Below are 27,258 nucleotides of genomic sequence, written 5' to 3'. Positions count from 1 at the left end.
TGATTCCCCCCCCCCCCCCCCCGCGGTCCACACACTCTCCTGCGGGCTCACTCTCTCGCTCCCCCCGCCGCTCTCCGCCGGAGCGGAGCGGAGCCAGGAGGAGGGACCGTACCGCCGGCCGGTTGAGGAGCTGAGCCCCGGGAGAGGAACAAAGACTTCTCCTTCTCCTTCTTCTTCTCCTTCTTCTCCTTCTCCTCCTCCTCCTCCTCCGCTCGGACCTACATGGACGCGGTCACCTCGGAGGTCCAGGTCCGCCGCTCCGCCTCCTCCTCCGGCGGGCAGCGCTGAGCCGTTTGGCCGGACTCCGGAGGCTCTGCTCCGGGCAGGACGGAGCGACCCCCCCCCCCCAGTAGTGAAGCCCCCGGAGAATAAAGAGGGAATAAAGAATTCAGCTGGAAAATACTGACCGACTCGACAAGGTTTTACACCGAGATGGGGTGAGTGCTCCTTTGTTTCTGAAGGAAGATTATGACCTTTGCATTTATGAGTGAACCTGTTGAGTGTATTTCTTTACTCTTTTTGCCTTCACACGTTTTCAGTCTGTCCTTCAGCATTTCTTTGCTCTGCTGTCTGATTTGAAGGCAGAAATCACAAAGACACTGAATAGAGCTAGAACACCGGATAAGAACGTGTCAGTATTTCAGCCTGTGGTTTCTGGTTCATCAATGAATGTTCACCCCGACTTGTTTCTTTACAGAAGAGAAGTCTCAGGCACCTTGTAAGATGTTTCCTCACCACAGAGAAAGGTAGGAGCACCTGACTGGGGATCATCTTCCTGCTTGTCCTCCATCCACTCATTCCATTACGGTCATTTATTTAAGTGTTGTTTAACCAGGTGAGTCATTAAGAAGAAATAGACACAGCCCTTTTGAAGGAGAGGAGGAAGAGGCTTGGCACTGACGTTCAAATATTTTACACTATTATTTATTCATTTAATGCCCTGGTGCAGTTTGATATTGTAATGAGTGGTAGACTTCATTATGCATAACTAAATCTTTATATATATATATATATATATATATATATATATATATATATATATATATCCTTCCTCTATAGCAGGAGCCAATCAGCTAGAGGTGAAGCCAGGGTTCACTCTGGAGTCTGGACAGGTCACTAGTCCACCACAGGGCAAACACATAACCACACACACTCACAGGAAGTTTATCTCATGTGTTTGGACTGTGGGAGGAAATTAGAGTACCTGCAGGAAAAAAAAAACAGTCATGCGCATTATGCAAACTCCACACTGAAAGGCCAGACCTGGATTTGAACCCTCAAACTCCGAGTTCTGGCACAAAATCCGAGGCTCCATGAACACAAACTGAACATCATCAAAGAATTGTACTGCCTGTAAATGTACCTTTCTTGTGAGAAGTACATACAATGATATCTATTCTTTGTAGTGTCTAAATGGGTTCAGGTTTTAGGACCCAGAAATCCAAAGTGAAGTTTGGAAACACACAAGTACAGAAATACAATAGGGTCCTGGCCGCTCGGGCTCGGTCCCTAATAATAAAATCATATGATAAACAAAACACAAGGAGTCAAGCAACAGGAGGTCAGTGGGTCAGGAAGCAGTTCAGTGTATCTGTGGAAAGGTTCATTATAGCGACCGAGGATTCTGTTTTAAAGATTCATTCATTTATTCATTTGTCCTCCACCCATATATCCAGGCAGCTCAGCTTTTTTTTGTTTTTTTATCAAAATAATGAATTTACGTGGTCTTTGACTATTTTGTTGTTTCTACTCTTTATACCTTTTTTTTTTTTTTTTTTTTTTTTTAAAAATCAACAATAGTCTTGTTGCATTTCACAAATTAGCTAAATAAATGTTTGGAATTAAATATGAACTCAGACGTTGTTGTTTTTTTTTTTGTTTTTTTTTTTTTTTAAAAGTGCATTCATTTAGGATAGATGAAATGGACAATAGACCCCCAACCAGCGTTTCCTCATCTCACCACATTTACAGAACATGCATGTCTTTTCTATCAGGGTACCCAGCATGGTGCGTCTTCTGAAAACAGTCATCTTTACAAATAACATAATTTGCAATTGTGACACATAGACTTCCAAAAATGTGTGTGTGTGTGTGTGTGTGTGTGTTTGCACACAAGTGAAGGTGTGTGCTAGATGAAAGTGTCTCGTTGTGGAGCATAGCTGAAAATAGTAAACTAAAAGAGGTTGGAGAGGGGAAAGACAGCCTGATCTTCTAAAAGCGTCAGTGATGGGTGAGATTTTCAGCTCAGGTTTTATCCGCCATGATGCTTTTCTGTGGTCTTTCTGAGTCTGCTGGACCATCTCACACTTAACGAACCTTGTTAGGTTAAGACACTCTCTTCTATGATGTCTTTTATGTGAGTGCTGTTGAATCGGTTTCTATGTCGGAGCTGATGCAGCTCGCGTCTGTGTGAGAAGCTCTGAGATGTCGGGCTTTACTGTCCTGCTGACCAGTGCATTGTTTCTGAAACATCCACTGCCTGCATCATGTATATTCTACAACAGCAATACAAAAGTCCTTTGCTTGTATTTCCAAGGTGGAAACAATCCCCATTGTGCTTAAAGATTACAATTGGCAATATAAAAACAAAAATCACATAACCTACTTATTTTTAAAGATATATATGTATGTAGAACTTGTCTAGGCCTTGTTTTCCACGTGCCCCCCGTCAGGAAAATGAAATGCTCACTGGATTGATATAGACCAGGGGTCAACTCCTGTGTCGCAGCTCCCCGAAGCTTTCCAAATATCTAATGTAAAGAAACATTTGTTTTCATTTATATTATATTTGCACACTGATTTACAAAAATGGTCTAATCTCCTGATTAAAAACAGCTGAGTCAGCCAAACTTTAAGGGGAAAAAGGAAAAATATAATAATTGAATGAAAAAATAAAAGAGGGGGGAAATAAAAAATAAATCAAATTAAAAAAAGGAAGAAAAATTAGGACAGAAAGGGGGGACAGAAGAGAAAAAATTGCTTGTATTGCTGAAACTGCTGTGACCATTGGGAAACGTTGGCGACTATGAAAAGCAGGAAAATCCATGAAACAAATTTTTTGGGAAAAGGCCACAACAGCTAAAAATGGAATAAAACATGTCTAAATTGTACCTGTGACACTTCATTAATGCAACCTTATGTTTTGTATGTATAGCAATTCTTTTTTTTATTTATTTTTTGAACGTTTTTTTCTTCATTTCTTATAATTCACATGCGACTCCAAGCAAATTATATTTGATGGAAAATCGGCTGTTTTGGTCGTAAAGGCTGCAGAGCCCCTGGTTTGGACAGATCAGATGGGAGAGTGGCAGATTGTGGGTGTGGCACACCGCGGCGGGAATTAGTGGGGTTCATCTCAGACCTCCGTCTAATCACCACCAAGCTTCGCGGTCGTTGTGCCGTCGGAGGCCTCTGCTAAGTAGAGCCGCGACACCCATCTGCCGGGGATGAAGGTCAAGCAAACACGTTCAAGGAATTTCACCAACAAACAGGAGCTGGCTCGCACACATCTTCGCACCTGCGTGGCCCACTCCTCGACTTAATGTAGCCCCCACATCTCACACCACACGTGCTTCGCCTCACAATTCATTTTAGTTGGAATGCTGGATCAGTGTGTTTTTTTTGTTGTTGTTTTTTCCAATTTCGAGGTATCAGGAAACACGTGAATAAAAAGTTGAGCTTCTCATGTGCAATTTGAATGCTCTTTTATTTGGAAATATCATGTGTGAGCTTTATTTATACTGTATACTCGGTGAGTGTGATAACTGTTACACTCGCTCATTCTATCGTCATCCTGCTCACGAACAATGGTGAAACCAGGACACGTACACGTTTGGCCGGTTGTCATCCGTTGGTCTGTTTGATTCCAAGTTGATGGTGTTTGCAAAGCGCGTCACGATGCTCGGGCGCAAGATTCTCCAGAGCTGAGTTTATATAGCGGTCAATGCAATGGATGAGATAACGCCGTAAGAGACGGAGCTGAAATTCAGCCAATCTAGTCATCGATGAAATACTATTAGGGAGCTGGATAGAATTTGTTTGGGTGGTACAAGACATTTTAAGTGTCATTTTAAACTTTTGGGTTTGAATGTGTGGGCTATAAAAAATCTCTCTTTTTGTGTTTGACAGCTGCAACTTTTCTAGTGCAGCAATTCTTATGACCGAAAATGTCATTTGTGCCACGACAGATTATATTGCCCTGGAGCAGCTAAACAAACTCACAATAAGTGAAAAAGAGGTGATATAGTTGACTTAACAGCAGACATTTCATTAATTTGGGCATTTTAGCTCATTAACTCTTTTGACATTTTTTGTGGATTAAGCTTTTTTTTTTCTTATTTAACCTTTTTATTTAACCAGGAAACTCAAAACCCATTGAGATGGAGATCTATTGTACAAGGGTGACCATCCACAGATTTAAAACATATAAAACAGAATTTTACACAATTAACAGTATATAATAGTTAAACTGAGAAAGTGGAGATTACTAGAAACAAATGATGGAATGTAGATTTTTTTTTTTTTTTAAAGGGAAATTAAAGTGCAAGAATTTTAAGGTGTTCATTCACTGTAAAAAGAGAACAGAAAATAATTCAGACAGTTTCTTTTTATCAATTTAGGCTATTTTAGCTGTTCTCCATTTTGTTTGTTTTTCTCGTGGTTTTATCTATTTTAAATCTTTTAGCCTCTTTTGAGCTGCCTCCCTCTTGTGAAGTATTTTTAACCATTTTATCTGTTTTTCCTTCCTCTAGTTTCCATTGGTTTTTAGCTGCTTTAGAGCTTTCACATCTAACATACAGATAAACCAGCGTTGTTGTCAATAAAGAACATTTATCTTTACACATCTTGTACACTGAGTTTTCTGTATTTGGAGATAATCCCAGTTGGCGTCCAATTTCTAAACTCAGTTAAAGGAGAAAATGTCTCACACACAAACAACTGTTGATTAATTTTCCCTTTGTTGAATACTTTTTACACACGTATTACTACATGTGTTTGACAAACACCCCCCAAAAATGAAGGCATCGACATCCATTACAACCAAATGTATGCGTTCGCACTGAGAAGATATTGCGGAAAAACTCCAGGACCAAATCTGTGTATCCGACCGCCTTCTCATGTGACAGTTGGAGCGATTCAGTGGAAAGCTCCCAGTCAGCTCAGCAGCAGATCCACTCACACTGGTGGGGGATTACAGCGGGGGGGGGGGTCATCATCTCCAACGCCACTGCAGCCGTCCATATAACATCCATAATGTGCACAGAGAGCATCGTTGACATTGTGTGTCACTAATGGGGTCGGATATTAATGCACTGTCACACGCCCAAATAATACAGTTCAGCTGAGAATAGCCACAGCATTCTGCCCTGGTTTTTTTTTTTTTTTTTACTGTTTCTTTTACTTTAGCCGGGCACATGTTTGGCAGCTCTTCCAAAGGGATGGAGAGGTTCAGTAAAGATGAGAGTGATAATCAGCAGCTTTTTGTTGTGTCGCTTTAATCAATGTCAATGGGGGGGGGGGGTCATGTAGTTGTGGGTGGAGGGTGGACACCGGATGGGTCACCAGCCCAATACGGGACAAATGCATAAAGACAGACAGTCACACAGTCCCAGATTAATCTCACACACACATGTTTTAGCACTGTGGCAGGAAACCCATGTTTGCTCAGGGAGAACATGCTATCTCTGCACAGAAAGGCCCCACGCTCACACTCCAACCAGAGGTTTAGTCACTGTGAGTATCCGCTGCACTATTCTTATTGTGAAGCGTCCAAAGTATCACAAATACAACATTCTTTAACGCATTGCCTCACTTGAAATGTTTAAAATGAAAATACATTATAAATGAAATAAAAGCAAGAACAACAATAGTCGGGGAGATAAATTCAAATAAAAAAGCATCGATGCATTAAACGCAGTCCCTATTGCACCCAATGTGGCTGTACCTCCACGTCCTAGAAACAGGATTGGTCAATGCGGGGGGAAAAGATATTTTCCCAAGGGGATTAATAAACTTTATTTATTAGTTTTAGTTTAGTTTAAAAGTCAGAGAGAAAGCCAAAAGACGATTCCACAATTCTTCCTGGACTTACAAGATTCAAATGATGAAGGGTTTCCTCTTGAAGCTGAAGACGGAGTTGATTCAAGCACAGTTCTTCGATTTATGATTTGTTTTGTAGCGTTTGTGAGGAGTATATTAGATTGAAGGGATGAAGTGATGATGTGATGCGTCTTACTTTGTGAGGAGCCCAGTTAGACTTCAGGCCTTTGCATGTTTTTTGTGTGCATGTGTGAGTTTTCTCTGGTTAATTTGGGGTTCCTCATGATGTCAAAAAAAAAAGACATGCCCATAAGGTACATAAACTGGGAATCCACTGGACGTGAATGGGTGGAAGGATTATAATGAGATGAGGTCATTTGGGGCAGATACTCATTGTGCTGCTAGTTTCCAGATCCTTTAATGCTTTTGTTGATATATTGAATGGTTTCTCTTTGCATGACTGACATTGACTGGATTACTATCCAGCCTTTATCTGTTGTAGATGTTTTAACTGTCGTCCCTCTTTCATAATGGAGTCACACTGCACCCTCATTCTTTAGCCAGAAACATAAAGACGGGCATATAGATGGAATGAAATCAGCCATTATCAGCTTGTCATATTGTAGAAGAAATACATTTGATTCGTTTGTCTCGTGCCTTCAAGGAGCAGTGGACCGTCTCTGTTCAGCACTCGGGGACTCTGTGGTGATTCGAGTAGAAACAAGCTGTTTCTTTACCCAACTAAACTTCCTGTTGGTACATGATTGGAACCAATGTCCTTTCGGTTACAAGCTCACACTCTCACTAAAGCCAACGTAGCGGTGTGTTCCCCGTTCCCTCCACGACGTCTCCATCCACTTCATCCAGTTCAGGGCCATGAGGGGCTGGAGCCAATCCCAGCAGACTGTGGGTGAAGACGTTCCCATCATGCCTCCGTTTGTTTCCTCCTCCAGGGAGCAGCCGATCTTCAGCACCCGGGCTCATGTTTTCCAGATCGACCCCACCACTAAGAGGAACTGGATCCCGGCGAGCAAGCATGCCGTCACCGTGTCCTTCTTCTATGATGCCAACCGCAACGTGTATCGCATCATCAGCGTGGGAGGGACCAAGGTGGGTGGTCTGAATGCAAAGTTTGAACTTCAGTCTAGATAAAGTGCTCGAGATTTCCTGAAGCCTTCATCATGAAGCATCTTGAAACCTCTGCCAGGGTTCATGTTTTAAAGGGCGTCGTTCAAGGCTTCCTTCAAGTTGGAACTCATTCAGATAATCAGCTAAATAGTCTCATAGTCATCATGGATGTCTCCAACCTTTTTTTGACATTATTTTCTTGGGAGTGGAAACGGCTATTGTGCAACACTTACAAATATATATGGGAAACTCTGTTTTTTCAATTAGAAATTGGCATTGATTTGCATATGGCGGCGGATTTCTCAGCTGCACATCTGTAATGTGAATGTCCTGACTGTTCCACCTTGTCCAAAAGGAGTGAGGACTGAGGAGAACAGTGCTCTTGAAAAAATACGTTTGGGATCATTTGAGCTCTGTGACACGGCATGTTTTAATCAGAAAATAGTACACTGTGGTCATAAAGGGATGGACATGGTCAGCAATAATTCTCTGATAGGCTGTGGGGACATGCAGGGACTCCACCTCCAGGTCTTGGCTGACAGGAGGGGTCACCGGGGTTGGTCTTCTGCTGGTCACAGATGTTCTGCATCCCGTTTGTTGTCGCGAGTAATTATTTGAGTTGTTCCCTATCCATCATCTGGAACCAGTATGTTCATTCTCCCCTGACCTTTCTGGGACTCCCTGTAAACAAATTGCTGTGTGTGAAAATCCCAGTAGATCAACAGTTCCTGATCTGAAATAATAAGACCAGCTCATCGTTTGGTTCAAACGACAACATCCAATGTCACCTCAATCAGCCTCCTTTCTCATCCTCATGATTGGTTTGAACTTCAGCAGCTCATCTTGACCATGGCCACATGCTTAATTACATTGAGTTGCTGCCATGTGGTTGGCTGAGTAGTATTTTGCATTTAGAAATGCATATATGTGTGTGTGTAGTGGTGGTTTCTGCATTCTTCCATGGTGGTGGATTTCGATCAAAATGACGAGGCCACATCACACACTACAGCGAGGGGGAGGGGTGGGGGGGGGGGGGGGGGGGGGTCTATCTGATCTCGTCTTAGCACCTCTTGTGTGACCCACATTTCCGCCTCCCAGAAGGCACTGCGGGGTGGCAGTTGGTCGGCAGCCTGACACTGCCAGGACTGGTGTCTGGCTCTACGATAATCTTCACTGCTGTGCCGCCTCAGTCCAGCGTGTTACGTCAAACATGTCACCGCAGGAACGCAGCCCGCAGAGTTCATGTAATCGTTTGTTGAAGGGTGGAAGCAGGAAAAAAGCTTCTTTCCTAAGCTGATGCTGCCCTGCAATTCTGGGATTTTAAATCGGTCCATTACTGTAACACTGTTGATGACGTAAAGAGGTTTATAAATAGGTCTGCGCTGATATTTCTTCTTATGTGATATGAGGGGAAACGGCAGCTTTGGCCACTTCGCACACGAAGAGGTGGTGAACCTGGCGGCCGTGCTGTGATGGCGCGTCTGCTCTAAATTCACTGAATTCAACATGCGCTTGTTGTTGTCCAAATTTTCTGGACAAGCCCAAAACATTCACTGAACAACACATACCTCTGAAGGGAAACAAATTAAAGTCCTGAAAAAAAGATAATTGTCAAATGATAGCAATTTAAATACCGTTGCAACTCTTTCAGTGTTGATTTTTAAATGCTTTTCTTTCCTCCTGTCAAGTGGGAACACTCACTGACTAGCAGAGGGCGAAAAACAGCCGATGTAAACATTATCAGCTTTTCAGGTGTTTGGTCATAAACTGAAATGTTATGCTGCACAAAATATTAAGTGACAGTAGCCTTATGAGATGAAACACTTCACTATCCTCCCTTTCTATGATGATTAAGTTTTAAATGTGGGATGGAACTAATACCTGTGGTGAATCAAACACTCCGTTTTAGAACTGTGTTGGGTAAATGTCATATTTAAAATGCAGTAAGGACAAATAGAAATAGGTTAAATCAGTGTGACTGTCACCTTGAAGCTTTGGGACCATCTTCTTTTAATGTGAAATGGGGAGTTCAGCACTGAGCTGCGAGCTGCTGCTTCGTGTGAGAAGAGGCTTGTGCGGTGTGAGAGCGTGACTTCTAGCATGAGCATGAGTCCTACGCTCAGTCATCAATGGAAATCATGTGATCCGTGTGTTTGATTTATTTCTCATGTAATGCCCTTCATGGCGGTTGATCCACGGTAGTTAAACATCTGAGTTGGATTTGTAGCAGAGTTGTAGTTCTAAAACTTTATTTTACCGTCTTCTCGTCTGGACTAAAAAAGAAATTACATGCTAGTTCCTGTTAAGTGTGGCTGATTTTATTGCAAAAGTAGTGGAATAATGATTCAGTATTGTTTGTTTGATCTATTAAAGTCGAATGTGAAGACAGCAAGACTGTGTTTTTTATAAGTTCATGCAAATGTTTGTCGTCTCTGCATTCACAGGCTATTATCAACTGTACTGTTACACCCAGCATGACCTTCACTAAGACGTCCCAGAAGTTTGGTCAGTGGGCCGACAGCAGGGCCAACACCGTGTACGGGCTGGGCTTCGCCACAGAGCAGCAACTGCATCAGGTAAGGGCAGGTGGGGGGGGGGTGGGGGGGGGGATGTCTTCAGTATAACCTACTGGCTGTTTCCTGAAGGTTTCACGAAGCAGTTCATGAGTCGTCCTGTTTTTTCCCAAGTTTTCAGAAAAGTTTAAGGAGGTGAAAGATGCGGCGCGTCTGGCACGAGAAAAGTCACAGGACAAAGAATTGGCGAACACGGCGCTCACCATCGCTGCTCCTCAGGTGACTTTTTTCTCTTTCTCTTTGACTAACGCGTGCAGGAGCCTGCAGGGAGCGGGCAGACCGGGTACATCTGAACACCTCCTCCAACACGGCGTCGTGCAATGAAGCTCTCACCAAGTTTAGCGCTTCTCCGTTTGAGACGGGGCCGCTGTGATTGAGTCAGAGCGGCGATGGAGGGAGAGAAAGAAAGAAGGGCAGAGGAAATATGGGCTGGGTCACTCGTCTCGGAGGGAAGCAGAAGTGAGGAAAACTAGGACGCTGGTAAAATTATCCCGTGCTGCTCAGCAGTACGCCAAATTCTACATCTTCTACCCAGAAGCCTCGGCACTGAAATGCTGGAGTGGTGAAAATGCAGTCAGCTTTCTGATCGATGGAGAATATTTTGCACGCCACTTACGTCCGCTCGGTCGTGAGGAAAATGACTATTCCCTTTGTAATTGAGAACACACTCACAGCCATGTTTCTCACACTGTGTCTTGATCGGTTTAAGAGTTAATGAAGAAAACTGCGTGTATGATTTCCACCGTGCGACTGATCGACGTGTAAGCGACATATCGTATGAACTGTGTGCTTTGAGTTGATATGTTTCTTTGTCTTTCACTGCACCTCGGGGATTTCCTCTAGTTCTCTCAGGTGAGTCGCTCGTTGGTTTTACCAAATTGCAATCGTCACTGGACTTCATTCAGCCTCCTCCTGTTGTTTACGCCTCACAATTAGAAGTCGATGACAGTCAGAAAATGTGACTCAATAGCTTGTGATTAACATTGCGGTGGATGATACTTGGAAGCTTTTATCTTCAAGCTCCTGCTTTATACTTCTCATAGTAACATAAGCACTGTGCGAGATTAGAGAAAGTGTTTCTTATACTCAGTCAGTGTATCTGATTGATGCTTCTGGTTTGCCGTAGGAATGAGACACTGATTTTCATTGTAAATACATTAAACAGGATGTCCATTTTCAAACGGATGCCTAATTTATTGCAAATAAGTGATGATATTGTCGGTCAAAAGAACTAAAAAAGAGCATAGGATGCTGACGAATAGCTGTGTACCCTAGAAAATTAGATGACATGACATTTATAGAATTGTCAAACTATAAATTATGAATAAAATTGTATTTACTGTCTTGAAATGTCTCCCAGCAACATCCGTGGTCAACTATCACTTTCCTAGTATCCTAAGTATTAGAGCTACTGATTTGACATAAAGAGCTGTAAATTAAGCTGATTGAATCAAAATATAGATATTTGTTGTTTGTCACAATGAGTAAAATACTAAACATTGAAAATGTCAAAAGCAATGTTGGATCAAAATGCATTAGTAACATTTATGCACACTCCTTCCCTCTCTAAGACTGTGAGAATATCTGTTGGGTCCCTCCAGTGCAAAAGAGCTTTTCAATGGTGTATTTATTTCTTTTAATCAAAGTTATTTAAAATTCTTATTTATTTTTCATATACAAAATTGACAAGCTATCGGTAAGAAGGAAAGACAAATAATGTGGGGTGCATAAACAATGTGTACCTATGCTTAGCTCGCCAGGCAAACCAAATAAACCAGAGTAAATATCTCATGAGCGAACCGACACGTTAAAATGAGACACTGAGTGGGCGACGGCTTCATTTGGTTTTAGAGTTCAGAGGGAAGGTGAGCAACTACTATCCCATGAATAAAACATGCTACGGGCAGGATGAAGACGGGCTGAGGAGCAACGTCAGAAAGATCCATGATCATGAGAATGTGTGGAGAAACCAATTTCCAGGCTAATTTCCATGTGAGGGTGGATGTGAATATTTCCAGGGTTTTTTTTTTTGGTTTTTTTTTTTCTATCTGCCCATTTGGTCCTGTATGACCCACGTGTTAATAAGTTATTTTTAGCTGACATTAGTTGTAACACTTCACTTGGCCTGTATTCAATCTTTATTTGATTCTGCTCTTAATGGGATATCCGTATTTGATAGCAAAGACGTTCTCATCCTTTCACAGCCGTGACTATGTTTGGCTGGGGGAAGTGCATTTACTGATGTGTTCCTTAGGACCTCTCGGACGAACTCCAGTCTCCACCGGTGATGTGTGTGAACGGGCCGGAGGACAAACTGTTCCGCAGCCAGAGCGCGGACATCACCCTGTCTTCCGAGAAGGAGCGCATTAAAAAGATGCTCTCTGAAGGGTAACTGAGTTATAAACACACGAGCGGCAGCGTATCCTCCCTCTCTCCCATCAGTCCTAGCGACGCGCCGCTTGTTTTCTGTTTCACCTTGTTGACTGTTTGTGTTTGTTCTGCTCTGCTGCTCACAAAGTTAACGCGCAACCGTTTGCTGAGGTGGGAAAAAAAACAACAACTTGATGATGCCGTATTTGTGCTTGATTTACTGCAATCGAACAGAGTTTTCAGGCATCTGTAGTTCAGGAAGCAATGTGGGGAATTTTTCCGCCTTTTGTGATTTTATAAAAAGGCCTTTTGCTTCAAGAGTTAGATGATGAATCTTTGATTTAACGCTACGGCAACTCGTCCTGAGCCTGTCATTCGAAAACATGCAGTTTGGAGTGAATGCAAAAAACAGTCACGTCACTATTTGCTAATTAGCTACAGCAAAATAGCTGTGTATCTGAAAATTTGACTAGCGAATTATGTACTTATGGACGTCTTTTCATTTTAAAACCATGGACATATTTCTTATGTTTATTGTTTTACTCACATGAGCAGAAAATCTACTGATGGTGCCACTTCCTGGACACCGAACAGGAGTCAGTGAACCGAAATATTGTACTTGTAATATATACCTGCATAAAATATATTAAATATAATACACTTCAATATGATATCCATACATTTTCCATGCCGTTTCTTCCAGTGAACAGTGGGAGTACCATGTAGTACCCAGTGAAAAATCCCCACATGCACAGGGAGAACATGCACACGCCACACAGAAAGACCCGGCCTGGACTCAAACCCAAGAGAATCTCACCGAGAGAGTGCGAACACTACACCACTTCAATGTAACAATTACTATCTAAATGAGAAGGAAAAAAAAACAAAACTATATTTTTCTAATGAATGTGTCTTGGTTGCTCATAGGTGCTGAATCATATATAACTTTTTTTTATTCCAAAAAAACAAAAAACGCTGGTAAACGTCACTCTTTTCTGGCCTTTGAGACACCCACAATGCTTTTATGTCCTACAGTCCAATTATTACAACAGAAAGCTGCTCCTGAATGGTTGCCATGGCAAACCGTTGCCTTGGTTCAACTTCAAGCTTTAGTGATGTGAAGAGACTGGAGTGAAGGCAAAGGATCAAAGATGCCGAGAGAATCTGAGCGATTTGCCGCACAAAAATGGGCTGAAATTCAATTATCTCACATTTTCACCGTGCAAGTGCTCCGAAAGTGCAGCCGCAAATTAAGAAGAGGCTTGTATCGCTTTGGCAGAATATTACTTCTTTTTCCTATGATTGTTGTGAAAATATAACCGAAATCAACATCAACTCAGAATTTCCAAATCTGCTCTTAGTAGTTTCAGTGGGATTCTTCATAACAAACAAATACCAGCCGGCGTCTCCACTCTGTGGGGATTTTAATCAGCATATCTTTGCTTTGCTGTCACACGTTGTGACGACCTTCACTCTGGACTATTTGCTTCAGCCTGCAGTCGTACTCAAAACCCCCCTTCAACCCGTCGGTAGCTCGATGATGGTGAACGTGTTAACTCTTGGCAGAAGTACAAATGGCTGCTGCTCCACCGCCGGCTTACAGTATTAATCCTCGTTTTGCAATGCTTCATCCACCACTCAGTTTTAACATTGGAGTCCAGGAAAAGCAGTCCAGTCATGCATGTTTATGAAGTTCAATAACATAGTGAGAAATGCCAAAACAAGCAAAACAATCCCTCCATTTGCCCTGTCTACTACTACTAACTAAAAGACCGCCAGTTCCTCACCCCAACAAAGAAAAAGTCCACAAGTCGTAGAAAGATAATTCACAATACCCAGCAGAAAGTTGAGTCGGCCTTTTAAATCCGGCATCATCATCTCTGGTCCAATTCAAAGCCGTCACCTGCCACTCCGTGCTCCCTGAAGGAAACACACAGACAACAGGGTGAAAAACATAAAGAAATCTACTGAATATGAACTTGGGCAGCGTTCTGTGACCTTTATGCCTGAAAGAGCTGTTTTCGTTCTCGTCTAGAGCCACAAAACATGTTTGAACCTTTTCAAATGAAGACAACGCTGTTTATAAAGTCGTGTTCAGCGGGAGCGTCTGAATTCCACCTGCTCTTTAAAGCAGAATTTTGTTGACACTTATCAGTTGGCATGTCTTTTAGAAACCCCGTCAGAGAGCTTTTGATGATTCATTGGCAGTGAATGAGTCATTGCTGCTCTTCACTTTACCACACTAACTGAGACAACTTTGTTCTCTTTAAAGCCTCCGTGAAACACCAAATTATTTCTGACTGTCAGAATATATACCCGCGTTTATGCTTTCATTCCTGCCTCATTGTTTAGTGGGATCTGATGAACGTACGGTCTTCTGCTGTCATCGATACCCATGACATCCTCATTGGTTCACTGCTCTGACTCATTAAGCCAAAACTCACTCAAATCCTTACAACTGCCTTTATTTTCCCCCACGTCCAACATCACAATGAAATAAGAACTTTATCTGTCCCACACAGGAAACTTTCCTCAATAGAGAGAAACTCAGTGCTGTTAGCTTCAGCTGTTAGTAGTCATATTCTCATGGTAGATTTGTGTAGAGGTGTCCAACACTCTGGCCCATGGGAGGACATGAAGTCTTAAGGTGACAAAGGACCCAAAACCTGTTTTCTTAAGACTTTGAATGGGAGCAGCTCAGCAGGATGCTGCTCAGTCTAAAGAGGGGACAAAGAAACTTTAAGGTGGCATTTTTCTCATCCGTTCTCGTCGCGGGCTTTGTGAAACCTGCAGAAGAAAAAGAGTTCAGGTTTATGTTATTTTGATGTTAGCGTTTGATTGGTCCAGTCCAACCGTGCAGTGTGTGACTTTCTCACTGGTGTGTTCCAGGTCCATTTGTGAGATGAACCTGGAGGCTGAGTTCTTCACTCTGCAAGACAGCAACACCAAGCTGGTGGCAGCGTTGCATGAGGCGAACGCCAACGTGGAGCAGTGGAAGAAACAGTTGGCAGCGTATCAAGGGGAGACGGAAAGACTCAGAGATCAAGTGAGTGTCTCCTGTTTGCACTCCAATACTCACCAGCACTATGGGGCGTGTACGGGGTGGGTATTTGTGAGGTTCAATACATCAGAGCAGAATGGGCTTTTATTGTCATCACTTATGAGAAACTGTTTGTAATGCATTATTTTCATTTTCTTTCCCAATTCCATTTTATTCATGGAGCAGAAATTTCACCAACAGTCATGTCACAGCATTTTACATTCTAATGAAATAGAAAGGAAAAACCTAACAACCTCACATGAGCAGGCAGAGGTGACGGTACAGAAGGAAGAACGGATTTTTAATTAACAAGTCAAATCCCTTTTGAGTTTGAGGTGACACCCGTCGGTTTGGATCAGTTTGGAGATTTAAGATAGAGAGAAACGAATACGACAGAGAATGACAAGAAAAACAAACAAATTAAAAAGAGACAGCACAAGTCCAGAGGTCTGCAACCTTTATGACCAAAAGAGACATTTTTTTGATTTGACCCCAAATGAAATTTAACAGGAGCCGCAAAACTGTTCAACCTTCAAAAAGTTTTGTACATACAGTGGTTTTGAAACACGTACAAACACTATCTTATGTTGCATTTAGTGTTGGATGTTAAACATTTCATTACATTTTCAGCTGGTTGTGTACCTGATTATAGCCGTTTCATCCATCTTTTCCAGCATTTTTCAGACAATTTTGACATTATAGAATAGAATAGAAGTACTTTATTAATCTCCCTATAGCATTGCTCCACACAGAATAAATAGAAAAGAAAATTGAATATAAAACCAGACAAGATACAAATTCAATAAGTAAATTTAGATATTAATGTAAATGAGGCTTAACATTGACGAATATAAGCACAGAAAGGATCAAATTAACCAAAAAACTCGGCAAACAATATTTACAGAGGAGGTACAAGAGTCTTATGGCCACAGGAGTGAAGGACATTTTAACCATTTTATCTCTTTTCTAGCAGTTTTGCATGTTTAGTTTTTTTCCCTCCATTTTTCAAGCTTTTTCCCCCTTTTTAGAAACTGTCGTCATTTCAGCATTCTTTTCTCTCCCCATTTTAGTTATTGTGCCTTTTTTTTTTTTTATCAAAGAGATAAAAGTAATTTTGAAAATGACTCTGAAGCTTGAATGAATTTTAACAAGATAAAATGTTTATTTCGGTATAACTTATAGCTTCAGCGCTCCAAATAGCCACATGCAGGCTGCAGAGCCCTGCGTTAGTATAAACCGACAGCAGCTTCACTGAGAAAACAGTCCCGGGTGAATCAAGCCAGGCCTCATTCCTATGAAATAGGGAAGTTTAGGACCTGTTTGCGTTGAAAGAAGATAATGAAATAATACAAAGACATCCAAGCAAATCTTGTGATTGACTGTATTAGTTTGAACCTGAGCATGTTAATAAAAGGTATCAAGTCGACAGGTTTCAAAAGTTCATTTTGAACATCCAGCCTCAATCAACAGCCATTGGCAGGTTAAAGTATTGCTGAGTCCCTGCAGGATGGATCAGATCGTACATGACAACTCTTCCGACAGTGTTTCCAGACTTTGGTAAAAGTTTATCGACACATCTGGGTAACGAAACCTCCAACTGGGCCAAAGGAGCTTTGTGCATTACGGGGCAAACGCTGAAAAGTCGTTGTTCTCTCTTGTGGTGCTGTGGCCTCCAGACATCGCTCTGTAGTGACCTTCAGGGCAGCAGCTGCATGGTAAAGGTCACACACAACTGTCGACTGAGTTGCTTTGCAAAAGGATCAGACAGTCAGGATGTTGATGGAGTGAAGCTTCACACAAACAGGAGAAAAGAGAAGCTCCCGGGACTGTCACTCTACATTTCTCTGGTTTTGAAAGTTGTGTGTTCAGGATTTTCTTTTTAAAAAGTCAGTCAGGAAGCAACACCTCATCCCACTCTTGACATGACTTGTGCCGTCGGCCATTCCCCCCCCCCCCCCCCCCGAGAGCTTTAACCATATGCTCTTTGCGCCGGTTCACCGTGCACATTACAATGTTCCCGCTCACCACGAGGGAGTTTGACCCAAACACCTGAGGCCTCAGGAGGGTTTCACATTTGAATTACTTCTCAGGCTCCGGTGGAAGCAGCGGCCCTCTGCTATTCGCTCTTCCCACTCATCAATATCAGGTATTTCCACATTTACTGGGAGCTGATTCCTCTGGGAGTGACCTCGCCTCAGGCCGACGGTTACAAACCTCTCTCATTCAACACTTTTTTTTAATACCCCGATCCCTTTTCCAGCCGTGCCGTATCGATCGCCACGCTTGTATTCCCCTGCGCTCCTCTGGTGTTTCAGTAAGAAACGCTGTTCATTAGTTTGGTCCCTATTAACAAATTAAGCGTGGAGCTGGTCTCCTTTGGACCGAGACGGATGCCGCTGCCTGACGGAGGAGACCAGCTGGCTGAAAATGGTTCATGTCTCAGGGGTGATGTGAGAGAGAGCGAGAGAGAGACGGAGAGAGGGAGAGGGAGAGGGAGAGAGCGAGAGAGAGAGAGCGGGAGAGGGAGAGAGAGAGGTTTGTAGGACAGCAATATCCTACTTTCAATGCCCCATTTAAGAAAAATGAAAAATCACCAGAGGGAGCTGGCATCCACTCTTCCTTTTTTCTCTACTCTTCTTTTTATCGCTCCTCCTCATCTCAAACATACATGGCTTAAAATAATCCAGCAGAGGGCTTTCTTTGGAGGTGCCCTTCAGTTTTCCGCCTTCAGTTTTTTTTCTCAGATTTATGGAAAATAATGACAATGCAATCTCTATTTCATCATCTATTGTCTTATATATATATTTATATATATATATGTGTGTGTGTGTGTATGAAAGCTAAAAACTGAACCCCATAGACTGATAACTAGTGGTTTAAGTGGTTTTGATCAATAGATTGTTGATATCTGCTTTTTTTTTCCTCATGTGCACACTGATCCCATCATGTAAGTGCAAAGAAGAATATTTTAAATGAAGTATTTTCGTGACTATAGTCATTGTAGTTTTAGGTCTGCGTGGAGGTGTAGCGGTGGACAGAAAGACCCTGATTGTTTGGGGCTTTTCTGCGTTGAGTTTGCATGTTCATGCCATCTTCTGACGGAGAAGGCAACAGGAGGAGACTCCATGTCTCTCCCTGTTGCAAGACCAAAATCTGTTCTGACTCCGAAGGCTCTCAATCACATCATATTGTTGGCCCAAGCTGCCGAACAGGACAAGGGCAAAAAAAAAAAAAAAAAAAAGAGTTTGCATGTTCTTCCTGCGTGTGGGAGTTTTCTCTGACTTACTAAAACTTCTTCCTGCAATCCAAAGACGGGCACATTATGTGTCGGGTTAATTCAGTGGTTTTCCATGTGTGGCTTGAGAGCTTCACTGGGAGTTTTAGTAGAAGACATCTGGAGGTCAGAATCTTTTTCGTAGATAATGAAAAATGTAATTATTGATATGTAAAACTAGTCTAATACCGAATTCAATTTGAGTGTGATGTAGATAGATTGTTGCAGTCTATATATAAAGAGCTAGCAAATATTTCAAATTAAAAGCATCTAACTCGCGTGAGAAAAATTGTGTTTTATATTGCCTATGGCTCTCAGCAGATATTAATGGGATTACTTAAAGAACCAATTGGAAAGTCCCTGGTGACTTTTGATGCACATTTGTTGTTAATAGAAGTGAAATATCTGAAACCATGATTTGCTCGACATATTCACCGTGTTCCACTGAGGTTGACAAGAGTTCCCCGCTGTGTGGTCGTCCAGCGCATTACGCTGTTTCTCAGTAGTAGTAAGAAGTAAACTGCAGGACGCACACAGACGCAGTGGTTGGACCTGTTGCCTCACTGCTACAATGATTCTGCTTCTTAAAAAGCACAACAGCGCCTCCACCTGCCAACGGAAGTCAGGACGTTTCTTGTAAACTGGGATATTCTGACACTGGTAGACTGTGCACTTATTGAAGCTGTTCTCACTTTTCTTATCTCATCAAATAGTGTACTGTGTACAGACATGAAATATTATCTTATGGAGATACTCTGTGGCTCACTGGTTATTTTGTTGGATCAAATCAAGCTGCAGTGACCTCACACTAAATATAAACTCAGTCTTTGGCTAGGTTGCCAGTCTGTGTCGTGCCACAGTGAGTTTGTGCAACAATAAACATTTACTGTTTAACTGGAGCTCTCGCTGCTCTGCACCTTTCTATGTTTGTGTGATGAATTACTTTGGGTGATGGCACTGGTACCCGTTTGTGCTGGAACAGAAAGAGGAGCAGACCCACTGAGTTATCGCTCTGCCAAAAGTGACATTTTGTTTTCTGTTTGTGTGTGTATGTTTGTGTGTGTGTGTGTGTGTTTGTGTGTGTGTGTGTGTAAGGTTATGTCCTCCAAACAATATGTCTTCCTGTTTGTTTTGTGAGGTGGCTGACCTGGAGGCTCATGTGGGTCACGGACCCAGCGACCTGCTGAAGGACGAACTGACTCAGTCCCTGGAGGAGCTGGAAGCTCTCCTGAAGGCCAAAGATGAGGTTGGTTGATATTTTTATTAAACGCTGACGATGACAAAGCACTCACCACGTCGGCAACTGTTTATGAAAATCATCTGATGCATTCCATGTGTTTCCAGGAAATTCACATTTTGCAAAACAAGAAAGCAGACTACCACGAGATGGAACACGACAGAGACGAGGCCATCCGCAGATTACGGGTAGGAAACCTTGCAATACTTCGTTTAAAGCAACCAAGATGTTTCCTCGGTGAGTCGGTTCTCAAACTATCTGTGAGTTATGTGAAGGCCCTTCTACCTTTTCAGCAGGCTTCCCAAAAGCACACATTCTTTACTTAAATTGTACAAAAACACGACTTTTACTGAGCTTTCACAAAAGTACAAACATTCCATTATTTGCCACATCTGCTTCTCACTGCTTTTTTTTTTTTTTTTTTTTTTGTTTCTTTTTTTTTTATTAAATTTTTTAAATGCAGGAGCTGGAGATGCGAAATTCAGAGTTGGAGCGCCGCATCCAGAACACTGAGCAGAACCTGAGTAACTCTCTGGAGGACCGAGACCGCATGGACACTGAGATCCAAAGGGCCATAGAAATTCTGGACATCAAGATCTTTGACCTTAATGACCTCCGGCAGAACATGGTGAAACTCATCGACAAATAAGGAGAGACGGGCGCGGGGGGGGGGGGGGGGGGGAAACCGAGAAGATGACGGGCGTGAAGGAAAAACAAAACGGAAAGAAAACACAGTGGCGCTGGTCCCAGAACCAGAACCTCGGCTGCAGGATTGTCGGCTGGTTTCCTGTCCGACGGCGTCGTGTAGGTGTGGGCTGTAGAGTTAACTGGGTAGATCTAAGGCAACGCTTCACGTTGCTGTCAAGGGTAACATTCAATGCAATAACCCTCCGTTAAGGTAAGTGCTTAATCCACGCTAAACATTTCGTGTTAGTATCTGGTGCTTGGTGGTTTGATTTTTGTACACAGTGACGATGCAGTATGTCAGTATGAATGACACAAGGCCTTGTAGTTTGTCAGCTCAGCTCAGCGAACTCCCTGCATACAAGATCATCATTAGTGACTTTCATTTCTATGACGTTGGATTTACGCGGCTTTGTCTTCATCCGTGCGTAACGCGGCAGCTGTAATGTCGTCCACCGCCACGGACAGATTTCACCCAGGAACAAGCAGTGTTACGAATGATCTCGGTGTTTGAGTCAAGAAGGCATAACTAGAGCAAAGTAAATCCTGATATTTGACACCAAAGATCAGATGTGAGGAGCGGAATGGACAATAAGGTTATTGGCTTGTTGTTGCATCGTCATGTAGAGCCATAATAAAGCTTTATTCAGTACACTGCTGTAACTTTAAGTTCATGTCAGTTGGTCTAATAAGCAGTTAAAATAAGAATAAATAGGATTTTCTTTTCCTTGTGATATGAATCAGTAATGCTAAGTTAGGAAGTAAAAAGTCTAAAAAGTTAGATTGATCACATTATAAAAGCAGCTTTAAGATAAGTGAGGTTAGATCATCAACCTTTAATAAACTACTGGCTGAGGTCTCTTCATTACGCTCCACGTGGCTCCGATTGGTGTGATATATTTCACGGAATTTTAGGATACGTTGTCTGCCTTCTATTACTTTTCAGCACATTTCCTTTAGCTGTGGACAATATGCCACAGGCCTTGAGAGCAGCAGTTACATCACCGTGTGGGGAAAAATGCGTTTTTGATCACACGGGCTGTTTTGTTCAACCTGGTCTGTAATGCTGTACTTCTTCTTTTCTTTTTTTTTTCAAGCCTTACTAATCTATTTTACAGACGGCTCTGTGTCTCAAACTCTGAGCCGATTCCTTGATGGTTTGGAAATAAAGGCAAAACTCCGATGCAGTCTGTTGTGTTTGAATGCTTCTTGTTTACTCCGAATGATTGTAGCAATGATTCAGGGCTCAGGAGAGCCACTAATCCATCAGTCTTCAATGCCGTCCGACCACTGAACCACTGCTGCCATGCTGAGATCTATCGTCAATAAGTTCACCCGTTAGTCATGAAAATGTGTATCTTTTTTGCAGTGTGTAAAAGAAAACAAATTTGCCCACAGATGTCGCCCTAAAACTGACAAAACCAAAAAAAAATTGCAGACTTGTATACACTTTTTTTTTTTTTAAGAAATTATGAATCATGTGGTTTTCAGTTTGTGTAATAAACAAATCATCCAAAAAAAAAGGGTCTCCAACCAAAACACCTGCCCCTGTTTGTTTCTCCTTTAACACCTTCACCTTTTCAATCTGCAGCATGATTTACACACAAATATTTGATTTCTTAAAAAACAATCACAAGTGTGAAACAATAAAGCGGCTCAATAGAAGAAAAGAGTTGCACACAGTCTCCCTGTCAAAATGGTTTATTGACGATGGGTGAATTTACTTCAGCTTCTTCTTGGGCCGGAGGTTGTTGCAGTGTCCACACTTCTTCTTGCGGCAGTTGGTGGCGCGTGAATGCAGCCGAGCGTAACACCTGAGGGTCAAACCCACTTTTAGACCACAGCACCTCCACCTCTGATTGCCTCCCTCTACAATATCAGCAAGTTAGAGCTTGGAAAGTATAGGAACTCTGTCAGCTGCTTGGAGCTTGTAGGATGCTCAGGCACCTTTGAATCAAACCATGAACGGCACTCAGTCAATCTGCTTATTACTGCCGTTCAGACATTTTACAGTATTCTCTTACAACCCCGAGAATAAATTCTATAGATGTGCAGATCAATACCAAAACATTCGTAGCATGTCCACCTAGTTTGTGGATCCATTCTCGTGTTATAAAATTGATCTTTACATTGTAAATCTATTATTAGAAATTATGCTATTGACATCCTAATTCCTGCTGGTTAGCATCACATCTTCTCCCACATGCGATGAGTGATCCTAATGTGGCTGTACAAGAACTAATGGAAATTGTGTGGCTATGGCATCAGTATCGCCGCTGCCAGCTACGGTTTAACGTGCTGTCAGCAGTTTGCAAACGTACTTGCGGCAGACCATCTTGTCACAGTTGTACTTCTGAGCCAGCATTCTCATGGACGGCTCGATGATGCCCCCTCTCAGACGTAGGACAAGGTGGAGCGTGGACTCTGGGGACAATAGAAACACAAACATCAAATGACACTCACGAAAAGGTTTTGCGATGCCAATTTACCCCTGAGGTAGTTTAACGCACCCTTCTGGATGTTATAGTCTGACAGGGTGCGTCCATCCTCCAGCTGTTTCCCAGCAAAGATGAGACGCTGCTGATCAGGAGGGATACCTGGAGAGGAAAAACAAACATATAGAGACGTACGTTAATACATTCATTTATCTTCTATACTAGATCGCTTGACGTAGAGTTACAAGGTACTGCAGCAGATCCCAGATGACTGAGGGTGAGGACTTTTTTCATATTTCTCTGAAACTAACAATAAGGCGTCTTTGAAAGTTACATAATATATGAATAAAATAAACACTGGATTTGGTGTTGCTTACAGAATTAACAGAATTTGAAAAACAACTGAAAAGTGACAAAGCTTCACTGTGGTGTGTTCATCTCCCGTCAGCACTTAAAGGAGACATATCATGCTTTTAAATCCTTCCTTTTTACATATAAATCATACAGTTGTGGTCTATATAAAGCGGAACTTCAATGCTTGGGTCTGAATTCCTCATTATTAGAGCTCCACAGGCCCCTTTTCTACCCCTTTTCTGATGTGCTTCTGAGAGCAACTCGTTTTGGGGCGGTCTCTTCAAATGCAAATGAGACACTTCATACCCCGCCTCCTCTCCAGGTTGCAGAGGTGACACTCGGTTCAACGTCACCCTGTTCGGCCATCTTTGTAGTTTGATAGAACAGATACAATTATCTAGCGGCGCAGAAACTTTATATTCACACATTATTTACAAAATGTCAACAACGGAAGATTTGTCCATCCAGCCATACATGTTGGAGCCAGAGTCGGACCCGGCGGAGCGAGATGAAAATGACGATGATGCACCTGAAGAACAACGTCTTCATATGGATGTAACGCAATGGTGTGTTACTATATTTACACTAACTTCTCCATCCATGCCCACTACTACAATACTGCCTGTATTACAACGACTATTTAACACAGAAGTTACATTATAATCTAAAACGAGCACACAGCGCTAACATATGAAGACGGTGCAACTGCTAATGCTAACAAAACAATGACAGGGACGTCTTATCATCACACTTTTTAGCGTTATATACAGCTTACCGAAGTGCTCTGTTCGTCGTCTCCATAGATAGAAGGAACTGACGCTCAATCAGACCAAGTCTTTCGGCAAATCCTTCTTTATACTGGCGGAGGTTGCTGAAGCAGTCGTCCTTAAAGTGCTTCGCGCACACAAAAATGACCTTACCCACAGATGTGGGTACATTTCTGTGAAAAATAAAACTCAACCAGGCACTTCGAGAAGGTTCTGATGCTGGGAGATGGTTGTAACGAAGCTTGTGAGTTACTACATCCAACAACCGAACATTTCGACTTATCCTCTCGTAACTTCGGTTGGACTACAAAATCGCAGCGAGAAACAAAAATGGCGGATTGCTCGAAGTGTCGATGTCCTAATTTGGCAGTTCCGCTGAGAATACTGTGACGTCATTGTTCAAAAAACGTAATAGAGAATAGAAAAATCGAAACCGATCGCAAAATATGACCAAAACAGAATATAAAGATATCAACGGAGCACCTGAAGAGACTACTTTGAACTTTTCTGTACTTCTAAACACTCTAAATATACAACAAAATGCATTTAAGGGCTAAAAAAGTGGATTTAGCATGATATGTCCCCTTTAACTGATGTATTTAACGTTAAAGTATGGAAATAATGTAATGTAACCAAACACGCTGTGAATAAAACTAATCTAAAAGTTTTAAGCTAAAACGTGTCATAAAAAAAAAGTTTGATTCAGTTGATTATATCCTCACGTTAAAAAATGGATGGAGAAACAACTGATTTTATATTCAATGTAGTTTGAGATTTTGTTTCCATGATTTTAAAAGCTAAAATAATAATAATGCAGAAAAGGCTTTACATTTTCCACGTTGTGTAATAAATCTTAATCTTTCAATGTTTAAAATGAATTATGAGGAAAATGACGTTTTCCATTTTCTTTTCTTTTTTAATTGTTCATCTGGAAACGGATACGTTTGGGAATCCTTTCTTGCAAAACAAAACATCAGTACAATAGAATAGTGGATAGAATTCAGCAGATTCTGTTTACATTGCTGCAGAAATGTAGAGAAAAGCATAAAGACTTAGGTCTTAGGAAAAGATTTCTTTGAACGAGTGAATGGATTTAAAAACCAGTTTTTTTAAAAGATGACAAACGTTTAAAAATAACCGGAAGCTTAGTTTAGTTGTGTGTGTTTCAAAAAGACAGTATGGCGTCATTCAGGCGGTGAAACTGGAGTGACAGTGACGCAGATCTACTGGTTTCAAGGTGGAGCCACACCCTGTCACAACCTGTCGCAGTCAGACTCTTCAACCAAGCCTGCTCCCAGTAGACCACTGCACACCACCACCGGACAATATCACTCCACTCCAACTGGGCAATAAGTGGTGCTATAACTATAATAATCTATAAGATCGTATTTACTATGTAAAATACATTCTCCCCCATACTCTGTACATGTCCACACTTATAGGCACCGTGTGCATATTGTTTCTATTATATTGTATTTTTATCTGCTTTTTTTTAGTTCCTGCTATGTGTGCTTCTTTCTCTGTACTATCCTGCTGTATCACTGCAAATTTCTCCACATGCGAGATAAATAAAGGGATATCTTATCTTATCTTATGTGCTCTCATGTGTTTCACCCTGGTATTTCATTTTGGAGCTAAAATACAAAAAACAACATCTGCCTATTCAACACTTACATTTACAAGAAGGCCACCAATAAATCATGAAAAACCGAAAACGGACAAATAAGACAAATGGAAAAAGCTGATTTAAACATTTAACAAGTACCAGTGATTTGAGAGAAAAGTTCCGACAGTACCTTCTTTGTCTTGGATTTTGGCTTTGACATTCTCAATGGTGTCACTGGGCTCCACGTCGAGAGTGATCGTTTTCCCCGTCAGTGTTTTCACAAAAATCTGCATCTTCACGATCTAAAAGGTCTGTTGTTAGAAAACAGTTTGAACAACTAATGCAGAAGTTGTATTACACTTATACAATAAAATACAGTGTTAATGCAGTTCGAAGTGACTTCTGAATTATGTTACAGTACTTTGAAATTATACTACAGTTTGTTTTTGTAATGCTGAGAACGGAGGGTTTTGGAAGCTATGTGATCTCCAGGTACTTACATGAACCAGCAGTTAAGTCGAAAAGGAACCAGATGAGCTGGGACCTGCGTTTAAAAAGGATAACAAGTTAATCCAGTCTTTTATTTCCCGGTGACACGGGTACAATCAGTCGGCGTTTTAACTGCAGGTACTGACTTGTTGTAAATGCTTGAGGTGGTGTCATGACACAAGCAAATTCTGCTTCGTTTACAATCATTTCAACACTAATTTTCATGTATTCAAATAAAGTAGGAGTAAAGATGTTCCTGTTTGGACCCGAAATTGCGACCTTTCGGATTACAGTCAACGCGCTTAACGCCTCTGAGACACGCCCATAAATTACAGCACGTTTCTTTACTTACAATATAATTGGTTACTTTTTACATTTTCTTGTAATCTCGCAAATATTTGAACGGTATAGTAAAACCTCGGACAGTACACTTGTAGTTATAACTCCATACACACACACACAGAAGGAAGTGACTGGTGCGTGACTCCGGGCGGAAGTAAACAATGAGCAAGCGCGAGCTGCGCAAGCTGCGTCGGCTTGGTGGGTGTGTGAGCAGCTCGGATCGCTCTCATACAACAACGTCCTCTGCTCTCCATTTAAGAGACTTTATCGGTGAGCGGCTGACTGCTGCTGCTGCGGAAATATTCTCAGTGTTTGAACAAACTATCATCCGGTACGAGAAGGAGATCGATCGTCCGCGCAAGCAGCTGGAAAACATCTGGACGCCTGAAACACAGACAACCCGAGCAGGTCTGTGCCACTATAAGCGTTTTAATGAGGCTTGTCAGACGCATCTATTGTCCTAATCAGAGATTTATGTTCATTTATTTTACGCAGGTGCGTTGTTGCACATCTCGTATTTACTTGGAGTCACCTGTCTGTCTCAGGAGAAACTACTTCTTTTTGGATTTTGAAATGATTTGCTTCGCTCCATTGAGCCTGAGCTAACGTGAGTGCAGTGTGCTGTCAGTCGGAGAGAACAGGACAAATCTTCATATTCAAATCTGCATATGAAAAATCTTGTCCACACTCATGAGAGTGAGCTTGAATATCAGTGCAGTTTTTCACTCTTTTGGAGGATCCCTGCCTTTTCCCTCATTGTCATGTCAGCCACACCTCCACAAATTGAAAAGTTCAAAGAGCATCACTATGTATAATGTGTGGATGGATCAACTAACCTTAATAGCCAACATGTGTTAGTTTAGTGTGTTTTTACATGTGTATGAAAGTCCTGAAGCTTTTTTAAAACAAATTAAAAAATG

At 41.9% G+C, this 27,258-nt stretch overlaps 2 protein-coding genes across 5 annotated transcripts; one reads left to right on the top strand and one right to left on the bottom strand.

Moving 5' to 3' along the window:
- Positions 1–31: 31 nt before the first annotated feature.
- LOC308110070 (homer protein homolog 3) lies at positions 32–21,762 on the top strand. Of its 3 annotated transcripts, none has more exons than XM_080464124.1 (10): positions 32–437; positions 698–746; positions 6,993–7,149; positions 9,612–9,743; positions 9,855–9,959; positions 11,995–12,128; positions 15,000–15,156; positions 19,563–19,670; positions 19,769–19,849; positions 20,125–21,762. In XM_080464124.1, the coding sequence occupies exons 2-10, from the start codon at positions 724–726 to the stop codon at positions 20,308–20,310; spliced, it is 1,083 nt and encodes a 360-aa protein (XP_080320250.1). In that variant the 5' UTR covers positions 32–437; positions 698–723; the 3' UTR covers positions 20,311–21,762. The 3 variants fall into 3 exon arrangements, with proteins under 3 accessions (XP_080320250.1, XP_080320251.1, XP_080320252.1); XM_080464125.1 differs by having other exon boundaries at positions 70–437; positions 12,016–12,128; XM_080464126.1 differs by lacking the exon at positions 32–437 and having other exon boundaries at positions 731–746; positions 7,033–7,149.
- Positions 21,546–26,494, bottom strand: LOC308110168 (ubiquitin-ribosomal protein eL40 fusion protein-like). 2 transcript variants are annotated; one of them, XM_080464301.1, is made up of 6 exons: positions 26,143–26,471; positions 26,008–26,051; positions 25,698–25,818; positions 22,856–22,942; positions 22,667–22,769; positions 21,546–22,159 (listed from the first exon to the last, which is right to left on the bottom strand). In XM_080464301.1, exons 3-6 carry the CDS (start codon positions 25,798–25,800, stop codon positions 22,066–22,068), a joined length of 387 nt encoding a protein of 128 aa, XP_080320427.1. In that variant the 5' UTR covers positions 25,801–25,818; positions 26,008–26,051; positions 26,143–26,471; the 3' UTR covers positions 21,546–22,065. The 2 variants fall into 2 exon arrangements, with proteins under 2 accessions (XP_080320427.1, XP_080320426.1); XM_080464300.1 differs by having other exon boundaries at positions 26,008–26,494.
- Positions 26,495–27,258: the final 764 nt, after the last annotated feature.

The sequence above is a fragment of the Lipophrys pholis genome (genome assembly GCF_963383615.2).
Source record: "Lipophrys pholis genome assembly, chromosome: 1".
Classification (NCBI taxonomy): domain Eukaryota; kingdom Metazoa; phylum Chordata; class Actinopteri; order Blenniiformes; family Blenniidae; genus Lipophrys; species Lipophrys pholis.
This window is presented reverse-complemented; position numbering and strand designations above follow the sequence as displayed.

What these genes read in the sequence shown, in the direction of transcription:
- LOC308110070 (XM_080464124.1), top strand. Translation starts at nt 724, where the DNA reads ATGTTTCCTCACCACAGAGAAAG. An exon ending in TCACCATCGCTGCTCCTCAG is followed by an intron (nt 9,960 to 11,994) that starts GTGACTTTTTTC and finishes TGTGTTCCTTAG; the next exon opens with GACCTCTCGGACGAACTCCA. An exon ending in CGGAAAGACTCAGAGATCAA is followed by an intron (nt 15,157 to 19,562) that starts GTGAGTGTCTCC and finishes TTGTTTTGTGAG; the next exon opens with GTGGCTGACCTGGAGGCTCA.
- LOC308110168 (XM_080464300.1), bottom strand. Translation starts at nt 25,800, where the DNA reads ATGCAGATTTTTGTGAAAACACTGACGGGGAAAACGATCACTCTCGAC. An exon ending in CAAAATCCAAGACAAAGAAG is followed by an intron (nt 22,943 to 25,697) that starts GTACTGTCGGAA and finishes TTTCCTCTCCAG; the next exon opens with GTATCCCTCCTGATCAGCAG. An exon ending in AGACTATAACATCCAGAAGG is followed by an intron (nt 22,770 to 22,855) that starts GTGCGTTAAACT and finishes TATTGTCCCCAG; the next exon opens with AGTCCACGCTCCACCTTGTC.